General features: G+C 44.7%; 1 protein-coding gene across 3 annotated transcripts in view; it reads right to left on the reverse strand.

Annotated features, from left to right (window-relative positions):
- LOC147013023 (ubiquitin carboxyl-terminal hydrolase 14-like) overlaps positions 1-17,135 on the reverse strand; it is a 61,356-nt gene that overhangs the window by 7,290 nt on the left and 36,931 nt on the right. For all 3 annotated transcript variants that reach the window (XM_085854470.1, XM_085854469.1, XM_085854471.1), the window contains exons 12-14: positions 16,596-16,688; positions 16,386-16,511; positions 14,609-14,669 (exon numbers count right to left, since the gene is read on the reverse strand). In XM_085854470.1, coding sequence (XP_085710596.1) covers positions 14,609-14,669; positions 16,386-16,511; positions 16,596-16,688 — 280 coding nt within the window. The remainder of the gene's footprint in view (positions 1-14,608; positions 14,670-16,385; positions 16,512-16,595; positions 16,689-17,135) is intronic.

Below are 17,135 nucleotides of genomic sequence, written 5' to 3' on the forward strand. Positions count from 1 at the left end.
TGACTGCTTGGACGCAACCGAGGCTGTGGATCCACTCATGTAGGTAATCTACTGAAGTGGATCTGTGACCAAGTTTGTGGATCCGCCGTTTGGAGAGGTCCTGGGCTGAAAAGATCAAAACCTCGAAGAAGAACGGTGCGCAGCTGATGATACATGCAGTTGAAAAACCATTAAATTGCTGACGGGTTAAGGTTCTTACTTTGGGTAAGGGAACTATGTTTTGAGGTTTTCATTTACACTTTAGTCATCCTATAACTTATATTATATTTCAGGAGTAGGCGATACTGTACAAGTGTGTGTGTGTGTGTGTGTGTGTGTGTGTGTGTGTGTGTGTGTGTGTGTGCGTGTGTGTGTGTGTGTGTGTGTGTGTGTGTGTGTGTGTGTGTGTGTGTGTGTGTGTGTGTGTGCGTGCGCACGCGCGCGCACACAATGGCGAGTGCATGAATGTGTGCATGTTAAAAACAAAACACACATAGTGGGTGTGTTGTGTAAAGACAACCATTACTCAAAGAAAGATTTCATATGATCATTTGTTGTGACCATCCCGACCTTATTTACATACTTTTTGGAGGAACATCCCAAAATCGGTTTTTGCATTTTAAAAAGTTTTTATTACTTGTTGCTTTACTTTTTTTTTGAAAAGCCTGGTGTTGGAGCAGTGGTTAGGGCAGCGGCTTGGGATCCAAGAGGTCCTGGGTTCAAGCCCCGTTGGGCCACTGAATTAATACACCAGGGGGTTGACTCAGCCTGTCATCCTTCCGAGGTCGGCGAAATGAGTACCAGCATACTGGGCCGGTGTATACCCCGGTTAAAATAGGTGTACCATATCCCTGTGTCGAAAGAGGCGACCAGGGTTGCGTCAGGAAGGGCATCCGGCGTAAAACATGTGCCAAATCACTATGCGGATCATACGGATGATCCGCTGTGGCGACTCCGAACGGGAGCAGCCGAAAGAAGAAGAAGAAGAAGAAGCTTTACTTTTTTTTGAGAAATGTGTTTACATGCTGGAGAATTTCATTGTTATTGCACTGAATTTTTTTAAATTATTATTCTTGGGATTTGTGTTGCATTAAACACGAGCAGTATCCCACCCCCACCTCCCCCTTTTCAGGTGGGATGATATGGGTACAGAAGGGGAATTTGAAATGGAGTCCAATCTTTGCTGAAGCGAATCAAGCGACTAAATTAAAGTTATGGTAATTTCTGGTTCTAAAGTGTTCTCAGAGTCTGTGACAAAAGCACCTTTATCAACGACGAGCAGAGTACCCAACCCCTGGGTGGGTCAAGTTTGCACATTACTTGCTGAAAAGAAAAAGAATCTATTTTGTAAGAAGACTACAGATGTTTGCATGGTGTGTGCTTAAAAGGTTTGAGATAGTCTCAAGGTCAAAAGGGTATAAAAGGTCAAAACTCTAAAGGGTGAAGGGATCAAAAGGTGTCTAAAATGTCGAAAAGGTATTAAAGGTCATAGGAGTCTTGACAGTCTTAAAGGGTGTTGGGGGTCTAGGGGTCTGAAGGTTTTCAAGGGTCTGAGGGACATTAAGGGTTTTCCAGTCTTTGGAGTATGAAGGGTCTTGAGGTCTTTGGGGTTTCAGAGAGTCTTCAGGGTATTTGGGGTCTGAAAGTGTCTTCAAGGGTTTTGGTGGTATTAGGGGTCTTAATGGCAATAGGCATTTTAAAAGGGTCTTATGGGTCATAAATGGTCTTGGGGGTACCAATCCTTTGAAGCCTGAGCTCCTTGGACTTTCGCCCTGCCCCCACCCTCACCCTGGGCTCCCTGGAGAAAAATCCTACTGCTCGAGTATCGGGAGGTTTGAATCGCGGCCGGTAAAATGGCTGCTTGGGTATATGTCGGTTTGAACAGCGGCTGGTAAAAATGCCACAAGGGTTCAAAGGGTTAAAGTTCTTCTATGGTCTTTGGAGTACTAAGGGTTTTAATGGTCTTCAAAGTTCAAAAGGGGTCTTAGCAGTCGAAAGGGTCAATAGGTTTAAAAGGAACATTCCAATAATACGTAATGAATCGACATCTTGACACGCAGACATAAACTGAGCTATGTGTCTGTGTGTGTGTGTGTGTGTGTGTAATTATATATATATATATATATATATATATATATATATATATATATATATATATATATATATATATATATATATTTATATATTGTTGTGGTTACCAAATTCGCAAACCACCATTCAGGTCCCTTAGGTGAGATATCTCCGTAAGTATATGTGTAGTTAGGCCCAAACCCGTTGTCTAGTGGGAATACATGTCATTTATGCGTGCTGCGACTCTTCAGGATAGCCGTTTTTCTTTTACTATCTTTATTTTGGACCAACCGCCATGATTACCACCACCAACCACAACATCAACCACCCACCGCGGCGCCGCTTCACGTCACACCTCGCAACCGTCGCATCGCCACCGTTCTTGCGCCGCTTGTGGGTACCGGTGTTGGACTCGTGCAGGGCGCGCGCCGAACAGCGTGTACAAAACCACGGATTTTCAGCTCCAAAAACGGATCAAAAACGACACACGCCCACTTTTGTTCCGTCCAATCGGTGAGCGAGGGGCGATTTGGCCCCGCCTCCAGGGCGTTGGAGGGCGGTCGCTATATGCAAATTTATGGATCAAAAAGCATTCACGCCCACTTTTTCTCGGGCCAATGGGGAGCGAGGTGAAAGGTCGAAGGCAGGGGGTCAAAGATGAGAGAGCGAAGCCACGGGGCTTATATAAGCGACCGCGTTCGTCAGTCGAGTGAGTTAAGACTTCGCAGTCGGTGGAGTTGGGAAGAAGAAGCAAGAAGGAGTTGGTCGTCGTCGTCGTCGTCGTGTGCGTTGGAGTCGGAGCGAAGAGGACGGAGCTGTGGAGAGGCGGCGAGGGCAGACGAGGGGGTGCTCGCGTCGTGCCGGGAGCTGTACACCAGGGAGGCCGACGGCGCGACCTGGTCGAGGTGGAGACGCTCGTCGCGGGACTCGAGGAAGAGTAAAAATCCTCCTTTCCCCCGAGCATCAGCAACCCCCTCCTGTTTCCCCCCGCGCTGAGATAGTGCGACCAAGGGGGCCCCCTTCCCACCCCCTACCAGACACTGTCCGCGAGGCCCGCGGAGTTGAGGCACCATCGCCGCTCCGCGTCTCATCACCAGACGGGTAGGCCCGACCCGGTCTCGGCCTCAGGCCCGCCTCATCCTTGAGGGTTCTCTTTTCTTTTTCTTGGTTTTGGATATGTGTTGTCGGCGCCGTCTGTGAAGTAAAATTGTATAAGTGTTGCCGTGTGCTCGCGTAATCGGTATTAGATCTGCATTGTCGCATTTGCTTTTTGTGTAAAATTGCATTGTGTTTCTTTTCCTTTTCTATGTGCTTTTGGTGGAATTGAATATGTGTGCTTTCCGTTCATCGCGAATAAATGTGCTTTGTGTTGAACTGTTTCCCGCTTCGCTTCGTCATTTCTTTCATTGAATCCTCATCTTGCTTCACGTAAAGGGTTGGTAGTGGGCTGAATACGCCCGATAATTAATCGAACCGTCGAGGTCGACGAATAACACCGCTCGGTTATCCCGATAGTACGGAACGGGTCGCTTAAGTGGCCCGTGTCCGAAGTCGACCTGCGGCGAGGTGCGATCGCCCGGTCTACCCTCCATGTGGGTACTTAGGTAGGTCGAATTTGGCGAGCAACCCTATCCCACGCGGGGGCCGATTGGCTCGATCGCGGTGAGACCGAAAGGTCCACCCGTGACTGGTTCCCGGCGTTAGTCCGAGAGGGTCACGACTGGATTGTCCGTCCGGTGGGCGACGTGCCGCGATTCGAGTTACGTGGCCGTCAGCACGCCGGCGGGCGCGAATCCGTAACAATATATATATAATTAGTCTCCCTGCCCTGTTGTGCATCGTTTTTGCTCTTTCCCTACCCCCCTCCCATCCCTCCTCTTGTGCCCCCACCCCCACTCCCAAGTTAGAGAGGGAAAGAAGAGCACCGACGCCGGGATTCGGCATGTTCTTTCTGCTTTGGGCGGTGGGTGTACCGACATACTGTTATGCATAATTAGTTTATCGCATTCATTCATTTATTTAGTATTCATTATACATTTTCCTTTCGTTTAAATTGTTTTTGTTTTCTCACGACCTGTTGAAGTCTGAATGGTGTTCGCAGATTTATTTTTATACATCCGGCCATTGAAGAATGATGGTGGGTCAAAGTTCGTGGTATGCTTCGTTTGAAGCGCTAACCCGGAAACACGGGATAGTGTGCGTTCCTCCGTCGGAGATTGACATGGAGAAGTTAATTGTTGCTGTCGGTGAGATCATAGAGATTGAAAATGTTAAGGCGGTTTCCCATCTGAACAAATTGTTTTTTTCGTTTCTGAAGTCCCGATGGTTGCTCAAGTCGTGGAGCATGGCCTTTCTTTTGATCCCGATATTTATGTTCCCTTTTCAGCCTGGTGTTGGCGCAGTGGTTAGGGCAGCGGCTTGGGATCGAAAAGGTCCTGAGTTCAAGCTCCGTTGGGCCACTGAATTAATACACCAGGGGGTTGACTCAGCCCGTCATCCTTCCGAGGTCGGCGAAGTGAGTACCAGTGTACTGGGCCGGTGTATACCCTGGTTAAAATAGGTGTACCATATCCCTGTGTCGTAAGAGGCAACCAGGGTTGCGTCAGGAAGTGCATCCGGCGTAAAACATGTGCCAAATCACTATGCGGATCATACGGATGATCCGCTGTGGCGAACCCTAACGGGAGCAGCCGAAAGAAGAAGAAGATTTATGTTCTCTTTTCCCCTTTGGATATCCCTTCAAAAAAGTTGTGATCTCAAATTTACCACCTTTCATTAAAACCGATCAAATTGTAACCCAAATGAAAAGATACAGAACGGTTGTATCTCCATTAACACCAATTCCGTTTCGGAGTCAGATTGATAAGTTGAAACACATCATGTCGTTTCGTCGGATTGTATACATGATCTTCCCACCAGGTGTTTCAGGGTTCCAAGCAATACTTCCCTTTAAAATTGAGGGACATACTTCTGTGGGATATGCCAATACAGAAACCCTTGTGTGTTATGGTTGTGGTGAATAAAATTCGGCCATGTAAAAAGATCATGCCCCAAAGACATGCCAAATCAAATTAACGATGGTTCCTCATCCCAACAACTCCCTGTCCCAAATAATGCATCCATTACAGAAGTAAGCTTCCCATGATGCACCAGCTCCTGCTACGATAAATAAAAGCACAGAAAGACCTCTCTCCCCTTCTCAAAGCACCGCTGAGCACAGATCAAAAATCCTCGCTGCTTCAGTGGCTCCTCACTCCTTTGCACAAGTGGTTGTGGGGATTCACCACTCAACACAGGCCCCATGTGCTTCTGTTTCACCAGATGGTTCCTCTTCTGAGTCATCTGGTACCGCTAACATGCCATGTAACGACGTTAATGTTACTCCCTCCCCCACCCCACCTCTTTCTTCACTTCCTCCTCTCTTTCCCCTCCCCTTTGCTCTTCTCTCCTTCCCCCTCCCCTTGCCCCATGCTGCTTCTGCTTCTTTCCCTGCTTCTCTTCCTCTGCCCCCCACTCCCCTATCTGGTTTGCAACCTCCAACTACTACTACCAGTCCCCCCCCCCCCAAGACCGTAATTACCGCTCCCACACTCTATGAGCTACCTCAAACTTGCAGTACTTCTGTTAAATATAGCAACATCGCAATCATTATCGTTAACGACATATCTAAAGATGTAACCGCTGAGTCTATCCCTCCTGCATCTTTGGTTCCGCATCCTGAATCATCCATGGATATTGAGCAAACGGGCGAAGGCCCTGAGGAAAATGACTACGATTCAGACGGTTGCTCCTCTCTGACATCAAGTGGATTTGGTGATGAGTTTCCCCCAGATAGTAGTCTTGATACTGCAATTTCTATTTCTGATATCTAACAAATATATATATATTTTTTTTTTACAAAAAACTACTCGAAAGAAGCAAGTAAACCGAAATGATTTTTCCACAACTTGTGGTGCTTTTGTCCAAAAAGCGCAAATCATTGTTAAGAACCTGGAAGCTGCTGTCATTTCTGGCACTTCTTGCAAGAGATTAAAAAAAATACATTCTTAAAGCAAGGAAGCATTTGAATATATCAACATTCCTTGAGCCTCCCTTTCTATCATGATGATAAGTTTGAATGTAAACGGAGGGCGTCCTCCTTTACATAAAGTCCAAACGATGCAGTTAATTAATAATGAAAAGGTAGATATTCTTCTTTTACAAGAAACTCGTGCGACTGCAAGTTGCATGGCAGATTGGAGAGTGAAGTTGAAAGGAACTTGGTTTTTTAGTAGCACCGCCTCTGGCCCCATGTGCTGCCGGAGTTGCTTTTTATATTTCTGCACGTCTTCCCAACTCCTCTCTTGGTTTCAAAGAAACTGTACCTCGATATTTAGCTGCAGTTGATTTTGTGTATAACCATCACCAGCGGATATAAACTGTCAATGTTTATGCCCCAAGTGACAGCACAGTCGGGAAACCTTCTTCACTGAATCCTTTACCTTACTTAATCATCTCGTTCCCGATACCCTATTGTGTTTAGGTGGTGATTTTAATTGTACCTTAGACCCAGTCAGAGATCGGAACAGCCCTGAACCTCATCCAGCTAGTGCTTGGCCTTTGTCCACGCTCGTTACAATATGATCTTGGTGATGTTTGGTGACGACAGCATGGGAACGTTCAACCATTTACTTGGTGTCGTAGCTTGTTAAATAACATGTCGCTTGCAAGGCTTGATAAATTTTACATCAGTCTCCCCTTTTTAAATCGTGCAAGTTTTACTGATATCTCTCGCCTTCTGGTTTTTCCAACCATTTTTGGTTCACGAAAACATATTTTCACGAAAAATATAAGTGACCACTATATTCGTTATTGTGTGTCTGTCTGTCTGTCCCGAGCATAGCTCCGTGGGTTTTGATCCGATCCTGATGAAATTTTGGTGGGAGGTTTATATCATGATCGAGTTGTGTTTTCCTGAATATGGGCATGGTCCGCCCATTATGGGTGCAGCCACGCCCAAAAAACGTGTTTTTAGGGGGTAGCCAATTTCAATTTGCATCTTCTCCGAGGGGTTTTGTCGAATCTGACAGGGGTTTCGGTATTTGGTTAGTCCCAAGGTCAAGGGCACAAGGTCACGAACTTAGAAAATTGCAATTTTGACATAAAAATCCATCTTCTCTGAGGGGGTTGTCAAATCTGGCAAGGGTTTTGGTATTTGGTTAGCCCAATGGCACCTGCATAGCCCCAGGGAGCTCGATTTTTCATTTTAGTCCCAAGGTCAAGGTCACAAGGTCATGAACTTAGAAAATTTCAAATTTTGACATAAAAATCAGATTACCACCCAAACTTTGAGAGCTAGGATGACAATATTTTTTATGCATATTCTTGAGGTCATTCCCCACCTAAAGTCTTGAAACCATTTTTCTCTATCTCGAAAACCTTGCCCGTGGCGCCCCCTTCAAGTTTGTTTTTACGCTGATTTCATCAAAGTATGGATAATCCGAGGAGTGTGCAATGCCATATAGCCTATATGACGTTATATTGTTCCTGGAATGTTCCAGAGGAAGTTTTGCACCAAAGGTCATAATCCTTGACCTTTGACTTTTAAAGTTCACAAAGGCCAGATTTTCAAAGTTGTGAGAATCGAACTGGGTTTTCGACCTTCTTCGACAAACTAACTCCAATAAGCTATAGCACGTATCCTGTTTCCTTATTTTAATGTCCACAACATTGTTTTGGGACCTTTAAAGGTTATGCAAAGGTCAAATTTTTAAAGTTGAACGAAACCGGGTTTTTGACATTTTGCAGCTAATAACCTGTCACTCGTACCACATCATGTTGATCATTTTTATAACTTGGTCAAAACTTATCACATTGTCTGATCCTTGACTTCTGAAACAATCTACATCGTCAAATACCGCTTGTGAACCATCGTCGTCTTCAGACTTGTTTTTATTAAAATGGATCTTTCTTTTCCCAGCCCGCAGAGGAATACTTCTCATTGGTCTTTTAAATGATTCCTCTTTTAAATCATCTTAAAAAAAAAAATTGGCCTCGCATTCTACAATCACGGAACGATTTCACAAATCTTTGTCAATGGTGGGATTACTTTAAAGCACAAATCCGAGTCTTCTGTTAGCAATTTAGGAATAACTTCACTGATGTAAAACAAGCCAGGATAAGTATTTTAAAGAAAGAAATCCTTGATTTACAAGATAACATGACTAATATTGAGAAGGATGTACGATGCCAGTGGCTTGATGAGAAACAAGCCCGACTGAACTGTTGACGAAAGAAGATGCTCTCAGAGTGCTAACCCCACTTCGAGTTAAAGGTCTGTCGACTTCAGAAACTTGTTTAAGCCTGGTGTTGGCTTAGTGGTTCGGGTGGTGGCTTGGGATCCTAGGGTCCTGAGTTCAAGCCCCATTGGCCGCTGAATTAAAATACACCAGGAGGTTGACTCAGTCTGTCATCCTTCCGAGGTTGGCAAAATGAGTACCAGTGTACTGGTAAGGGGGACACTGCATCAGCAGCAGAGTCGCATCCCAACTAATTATGCAACCCGCAGCCACAGGCTGCACTCGATAGAGAGAGAAACTTGTTACAAAGACTTTTTTAACTTTGAAAAATCTACAAAGTCTAATCGTTTGTTGCTAAGCTTACGTTCAAGTGATGGACAAATTATTGAAGACAATGCTCAGTTGAATTGTTTGATTAGGGATTTTTACAAGAATGTTTTTACCACGAAGAAAAGTAATGAACGAGCAATGATCGATTTTACCCAAAATCTACAATTGGAAGAATTACAACAGCGCTCTTTAGAACAAGATTTTCCTGAAGATGAACTTTTAATAGCTCTTAATGACCTTCATGAACATAAAGCACCTGACTTTGATGGTTTACCCGTTGAATATAAAAAAAAAATATTCTGGGATTTGCTCAGACCAAGACTTCTAGATGTTTTAAAGTTTACTTTACAAGAAAGTTAATTACCTCTAAGTTGTCACCATGCAGTCGTGTACCTTATCCTGAAGAAAGGAAATTTACAGTCTCTACAGAATTGGCAGCCTATTTCTCTGCTTTGTGCGGATTACAAAATCTTTCCCAAGGCTCTTGTAAATCACATAAAGCCCTTTCTTAGCTTTTTGATACACTTTGTGATCAATCTTTTTGTATTCTAAACCGGTCTATTCATGATAACATTTTTGAAATTCGGACTTGTGGGACGTCTGTGCTTTTCAAAAGCAGAATGCTGGCTTGTTTTTACTTGACCAAGAAATCGCTACTATTAGTCATGAATATGTATTCAGGTCAGGTCAGGTCAGGCATGGGAGCATGCGTCAGAAGCGCGTCGCTGCGTCCACTTTCGCAGGTACTCCAAGGGCCTCCGTCTGGCCATCCCCATCTCCTTGAGATGCCGGTCAACCTGCTGCAACCACGAGGCATGTGGTCGGCCCATTGGCCTCCTCCACTCACGAGACTCCCTCGCCGAGAGAATCTGGTGAGCAGGATCAGCGTCAGGAAAACGAGCCACATGTCTATACAGCCGCAGCTGACGCTCACGGACTATGCAGGTAACAAATCTCATTTGAGTCTCTCTCAGCAACCGCTCATTGGACACAAAGTCCGATCAGTGATAGCCAAGGATTCTCCAAAGAGACCTGGTACCAAAGGAATTAAGTCTCAGTCTCAGAACCTTGGTCAGAGTCTAAGTCTCACATCCATAGAGCAAGACTGGAAGCACCAAGGAGCTGAAGACTCAGACTTTCATCCCCCCACACAGGTACCGGCAGTGCCACACTCCATTATCCAGTGAATCCATGACTCCCCAGGCCCGACCCAGACGTCTATTGACCTCTGACTCACAGCCAGCAGAGACCTGATAATATGTATTCCATACCTTAAAAGTTTGGTTTTGGTCAAACTTTTATATCCCATGTCTCATTATTGTACAATCATGTTTTAAGCATCATCAAAGTTAACAATAGCTTATGTGCACCATTGATGGTTGGAAATGCCTGATGTTGTCTTAATGGTTAGGCTAGTGTGCTTGGGATCCGAGGAGCCTGAGTTAAAATCCCCCTTGGCTGTTGAATGAATACCAGGTGGGGTTGACTGCCCGTCATCCTTCTAAGGTTGGCAAAATGAGTGCCAGCTTGCTTGTATCCTGTGTCGGAGTGGCGACCTGTCCAGGATTGTACCCAATAGCCAAGGAGCCTGCTTAGGCAGCACCAATGCTCTGCACAGAGTATGGTCCCAATGGATGGATGGATGGATGGATGGATGGATGGTTGGAAGGAGTCTGCCAAGGGTGTCCGTTATCGGGCATTCTCTACTCTCCCTCTGGATTGAACCCCTCCTAATTCGCCTTCGTGCTGGTTCACCAGGGTTTCCCGTGATGCCAACTGAAAGACCAATCATCATCTCAGCATATGCTGATGATGTGTGTTGTGGTGCATAATGGTGATGATGTCACCATGCTACTAAATGACTTGGAAAAATTCTCTTCAGCATGCACAACTGTAATAAATTGGAATAAATGTAAAGCTCTATGGATTGGCCATACCCCAGCTGTTGGTTTGCCTCATCTTCCCAAAGATTTGCAGTGGGAGAAGGAAGGCATTCATGATCAAGGTGTGTACATTGGCACTCCAGCTTTTATGGCTAAGAACTGGTTAAATACATTTAACAAAATTGATAATGGACTAGAGAAGTGGAGAGGAATATAACCTACATCGTCATACAGAGAACGTGCCCGAGTGATTAATAATCTGGCTTCCTTGTGGCACAAAATGATCGCCTTGCACCTTCCTGAAGCCAGGTTGTTGACAATTCATAAACATCTGCTTGATTTCTTCTGTGGTGGCAAACATTGGGTCAAGCCTGAAGTCTTTTACCTTCCATTGGCAGAAGATGGCCATGGTCTTATTGACATTTTCAGCCGACTAATGGCCTTTCGAATCATCACTGTCTATCGCTTTCTTTTTTCCACATCACTGCCATGGTGGCCCATTGCCAACTATTTGCTAAAAATGGCTGGCATGCTTGATTTCAATAAGGAACTCTTTCTCATGGACCTGCAACATGTGGACATCTCTCCATTGCCCTTGTTCTACCGAGACCTGTTGCAAGGCTGGCAGCCTTTTGTGGTGCACCGAGATATGGCTCACTACAACAACTTTCTCAACAAGCCTATCTTCTACGATGCACTTTTTCCTAACATACCTCGATCACGTGCTTACGTACAATGCTTCATAAGCTCTGGTGTACGTGTCATACGAGATCTGCAGAACAAGAACGAAACATGACACAAAGCTGGGTGCATTGCAACTACTTTTGGAATGCGCTCTTTTTTAAGAACCGTCTCCCAGCTCATCCAGGAAGTTCTGCGTACCTTTAGAAGCTTGGGACTCCATTTTGATGCCAACAACACTGTCCCAGTAATCCATGTTCCCTTCGTTCCACAGTTGCGCATAACACCACTTGGATTAACAGAAACTGTGATCCTGTCTTCCTAAAAAGTGCCTGTACTACCTTTGTGTTATGATGCGGCATCCTTATGTGTGCAAAGATAGGTTTGGATCCCGATGAAAGGGGATGCTGCCTCCAGGGTCTCCCCTGTACCCACAATGGGCTCCCTCCGATTGCAAAACAGACTGGTGATATCTCTTGGATAATTGAACCTATGAATGTTTTATTAGATCATTTTAGTGTTTCAAATTCCATCTCATGCCCCTTTTGTATGGTCTCTGAAGATTTACATCACGCCTATGTCGACTGTGCAAGACTGACCCCACTTTTCACTTTATTATCACAGTTGTGCTGTCCCATGAATATTTTCTTCTCTTTGCATATTTCTATTTTCGGATTGCCATTAAATTCCAAATATCATGTTGATTCTGCTCTCGCAAATTTTCTAGTAGCCAAAGGAAAAAACTTACAATATATAAAACAAGGAAAGCTAAACTTCTTGCAAACTCTGATGTTGACTACAATGTTTTAACTGTTTTAAAAGCCCTTGCCATGGCCAGACTACATGGAAATTTTTATATTCATCAAAACATAATTTGGAACTGTTTAAGCAGAAATTATGTTACAGGAATACATTATGTAAAGGAGACCATAATGATCTCATTCTTTCATGAGAACTGTGCACTTAACCTTATTATGACTTGTGAATGTCATGTGTAACTTTTTTGGAGCTTGTATAAATAAAGGCATACAAAAGTCTCTCCCATTCCTCTCTCTGTCGCTCCCTTTCCCCTCTCTCTGTCTCTCCCTCTCCATCCCTCCCTTTCCCCCCTCTTTCCCCTCTCTCTGTCTCTCCCTTTCCCTCTCTCTCCCGTCAAACAACACACACACACACACACACACACACACACACACACACACACACACCGCAACATATTTTAAGTTACAAACTTTGGGTATAAATACAACTTTGTGTGGGGGTAACAAAGGCTATGTGGCCATGGAATCACGTAGGGCTGTGGGGCGTACATGTGTACCATGTAGCGCCACCTGGTGATGGTTGCAGAGGATATTACAACTTCCTTTTAAACCTGAACAACACTGAGGTTAAAACACTCTTCTTATGCGTAAATTTCACATCCTTCCCTTCGCCACCCCCCAAAAAATAAAGCGGAGTGGCCTCTCAATTCCATTATCGTGTGAGATATTTCTCGTGGGAAGGGAGATCAGGACAAACAGGGGTGAGCAGGGTTTAAAGCACTTGATGCACGGGTAAGTTCGCTTTCTTCCCTTCTCGCCCAAAATTTTTGGCAAAGACGACGACTAATTGGTCCGTCAGCAAAGCGACGTGTAAGCTCTGCTCGCCTTATATGAAGAAAGTTTCAACAACTTTGACAATATGCATTACGGTGATGTTGAAAGCTGAATCCTTACTATAATTAATGGACCGGTGTTTGCTATTTTCATTTGTTTGACGTGCTACTCCTCCAACAGTTCTGGGCTGATTACATCCAGACATGCTAAATCGGATCAACATGACCCCAATTAACGTTTCGGGGTGTTTTCATCTTTGCCGGTGGTGTTGGGGGCACGAGGGGGGGGTAGGGGGGAGGGAGACGCAAATTCTCCATGTAAATGTGTATCGTGTAGCGCCGCCTCTCGGTTGGGATATCACAAGTCTCCATTATTTACAGCACAGTATTCCTGTCCCCAGATTTTCCAGTGCAGTGAGGTGTTTTGAATTAAAGCAGTAGGTATGTTTTTGCTTCATGCACAAAATCTGTGAATGCCTACACAGACCTGTCAGTTCCCTACAAACCACCCAAATAAAGGTGAGTCAGAAAAACATGTCACATGCTTGGAACAATATCACCCGCACGGCGGGTACTCTGCTGGTGAGAAAAAGTCACAATTTTTAAAACCTTCTAAGTGGAGGTTCAAACGAAAGCATCCGACACTGAGCTTCGCATCGGAGCGGAGGCAATTTTTGCTCATGCCATCAGCAAGGATGACTGATGAAGATGACGTTAGCCGACGTCCAAGCACGTGAAAGATGACGTGATATGATAGAGTAAATAGAGTAGAATGTTTTTTAAGTACAACATGTCTTTTGATTAAATACGTCAGCAAAGCAACAGGGACTTTTGCGAGCTTAAAATAACATAAAAAAAAAGACCAGCACAAACGGAAACTTTTGTGTCAAGTTGACATCAGAGGATAAGTCAGTGAATGGACGACATGAAGCGCAGAAACTTCAAATGTTATTCAATGAACTGTGAGGTTTAAGAAGTCCGATGAATACAATTCACTTCAGGATTTTCAAGTCCTTTCATTGGAGTGTTTTCTCGAAGTGCTGCCGCTTATTAGGCCGGATATGTTTAAAGGTTGTGCAGTTCCACCAAATAAACTCAGGTAAGCTTCCAACATCAGGTTAATTAGACTTTAACAAAACATCAAGAATATTGTATAGCTGCAGAGAAAAATCAAGTCAGGAGTGCAACACAGAAATAAAAGGCCAAATGAATGAGAAAAAAAGAAAAGAAAAAAGATTTTCATTTGAGTGCAACGTGTACTACGATGTTTGGTAGATACAAAGCAATCCACTCCCCTTATTCTTTGATCCAGACACCATGGGATCTTTAACATCCACCAAGGATTGTAATGCATGCAGACGGGTTGCCCAATTTAACATCCATCCAAGGGATGGCACACACACTGATGCCTCGCCCCCACATGTTAAACACCAGGATGGCAGTTTATGGCTGTGTAGGGATACAAATCCAGGCAAGACGACTCAGAGGTGAGCGTACATACCTGTCGGCCATCTTGCCAGGCCTAGGCCATTTATTACATGTGCAGCAATATTTCTAATGCCATGGTACAATGGATTTTGTTTGAGAAAATATGCTGCTCAACATTCCACACAAAGACCTTATAATGTAACTGGCTGAAGCAATGTGTGGAAAAACTGGGTCCCCCAATGGGAAAAGTATCCAAAAGAGAAATCAAAGATAATCTCAATTTTGACAAATCTATGGAATGCACAATCACCATACTTCCAGTCAATAACAGAGCAAAAGAAAGAGGGGAGGCCAAAATCAAAACTCACCATCTGGAAAGGAGTACAGCTCCAGTTTCACCTTCTCCTCCTTCACGGTACCTTGCTTTGCCTACAACACAATGTGTATATATATATATATATATATATATATATATATATATATATATATATATCTTGTTACGAATCTGGAAGCTTACTGCACTCAGCATTCAGGTCCTTATAGAACAGTTATATCGGTAAGTGTGTGTTTATAGATAGAACCCGTCCTCAGTCAAATGGGAATTAAGTGTGCATGCGCTGCAAAGTTATTTTTCGATAGGAATTTTTTTACATCCCTTACGACGACAACAACACCCATATTCACTTTCACACGACAACACTCTGCTCGCGACATTCTTCGCACGTTCGCCAGCAAGCGCGCGCATGGGCGGAGTCTAACATAGGCATGCCATCCCTCTTTAGCCAATCAGCAAGGAGTGGGAGTCTCACCCGCCCCGTTTCCGACTCAACATGATCACCATTACGCACGTGGCCAGAGGTGAGGAGGGGCCACAAACGCCTCTGCTCAGGACTCCGCCCAGAAGGGTGGGAGTTGCCCCGCCTACCGTGGGCCTCTCCAATGGAGGACGGCCAGGGAATCGCGTGATGGGTCTGACCAATGAGGAGGTGAGTGGCCAGAAGAAGAAGCCCCTCCCTCCTGAAGAGGAAGAAGTGGTTGTCTGGACCAGCATTCAGGAAGAGGACGGCAGTTGGGAGGATTGTGGCAATTGCGGCAGACGGTCGTTGATTGGCTTGGTCTGGAACAGTTTTCCGGGAGGCCGTGTGACCATGGCGACTGCGGAGGGTTCTGCAGATGGTCGTGGTCGTGGTCGGAGCGGTCTGCGGTCCTTTGGAGGGCAGGTCTGGTAGTAGAGCAGCCAGGATCCGAAGCCGTGGACTTCGGGTCGTAGGTTCGAGTCCCACCAGTGGTTCGGAGTCGGTGTGGCCACACAAAGCAGACAGGTACCCCGGGCCGGCTCTGCCGACAAAAGACCATTGAGGTCCATTTCTTTTGGGTGTGAGTGTGTGCGGGTGGGCCTGTCTTGCCTAAGTAGAATTGTTAAGTGCTTTTTGTTGTACATTATTTGGCTTGCTTTAGTCATGATAACTCTGCTCTTTGTGTGTTCCCTCCCTGCCTCTTGTAAATAAATATCTATTTTGTTGAATGTTTCAGCTCGTTTTTGTGTTTCTTTCATTGGTTTAGCACGGTGCGTGTTGGGAAATTGGGAAGCGGCAAATTGTGCATTTGGACCGATGGACCTCGGTAACCATCCGCTCGGGTTACGCACGGTTCAAGTACACCAACGGCTCGTTCCGCTCGAGCTCCGCCAAAGGTGAATTTCCCCGGTAGTTTGGACGACGTGGGTATTTAGGTAAATTGAAATTGGCAATCGACCCTATCCCACGCGGTCGACCTATTGGCGATCTTCGGTCCGATAAGGGACCCGTCGGCTCCAGAGTTATCCAGGGTGACGACCTATAAATTCCGGATGTTCGGTGGAGCCTACTCTACTGCTCCATCTAGCGGTCGTGCTCGCCACTGAAACTCGGCCTCACAACAATATAAATCGATATACATGTATATAAAGAGTACAGAATTGCTCAATGAAGGAAATCTGAGTACTAACAAGTATACGATACCAGAACTTGGGTAAGAAACTTAACGACGAGACAAGTCTACATGGTTAGATAAGGGCAACCAAATAAAAGTTGGCCTTACAAAATGAGGGGGGGGGGGTGGGACAAAAAAAAAAACGATTGCTCTCTCATTCCAACATATCTCCACCTGCTGCTGCTGCACCAACTTCTTCTCCTCCATATCTTTGAAAAGACTCCGAATGGGTCCCATTTTCTCCTGAAGCTCAGTTGAGCAGAGCTCCAACACATCCAACAGCAACGGGAACTTCACATCCTATAGAGAATGGCAAGATGCAAGGAAAGCTGAAACCTTTCTTTGGACGGTTTAGCATAGCTCGAGGTATGTGGTTTAGCTCACCTTTAGAATTTTTGCATTCACAGACTCCTTTTCCTTGTAGAAGAATCTGACCATCTGGATTGTGAGGTAGGCGGGCAGCCGGCTGATCTTGGACTGATGGGGGTAATGAAATGCACAAACACCTCGAGATAAACAACCAAAGAAAATATCCTCCAATTGGAGGTCCATCAAGAAGCACCACAATAAGCCACATCGACAATCGGTATCAATGTAAAGACCTATTCGATTATTTTGTTGATTAATTTTGGGCAACAGTTTTGTGTTGCAAATTGTCTCATGTACGTTCGGGCTGAAGGAGTGTTAAAGTGCATTTTATTTACCATATTTCCTGGTGTAGAAACCACACTTTTTTTCTTTTTTTTTAATTGGCAAGATAGGTAAAAGTTGGGGGTGCAGTTAATACACGGGTATATTTTAAAAAAGGAAAGAAAAAAAAAAGTCTTAAAAATGATGAGTGCTGAATTTCAATTATATTCCAAATTAACACTTTCATCGCAGTAGGAACTGATGTTAAGCTCAATCCCACCGCTTAAATTTTGA

Source organism: Eptatretus burgeri, chromosome 14 (genome assembly GCF_056783735.1).
Source record: "Eptatretus burgeri isolate ZD-2024b chromosome 14, Ebu_testis_v1, whole genome shotgun sequence".
Lineage (NCBI taxonomy): Eukaryota > Metazoa > Chordata > Myxini > Myxiniformes > Myxinidae > Eptatretus > Eptatretus burgeri.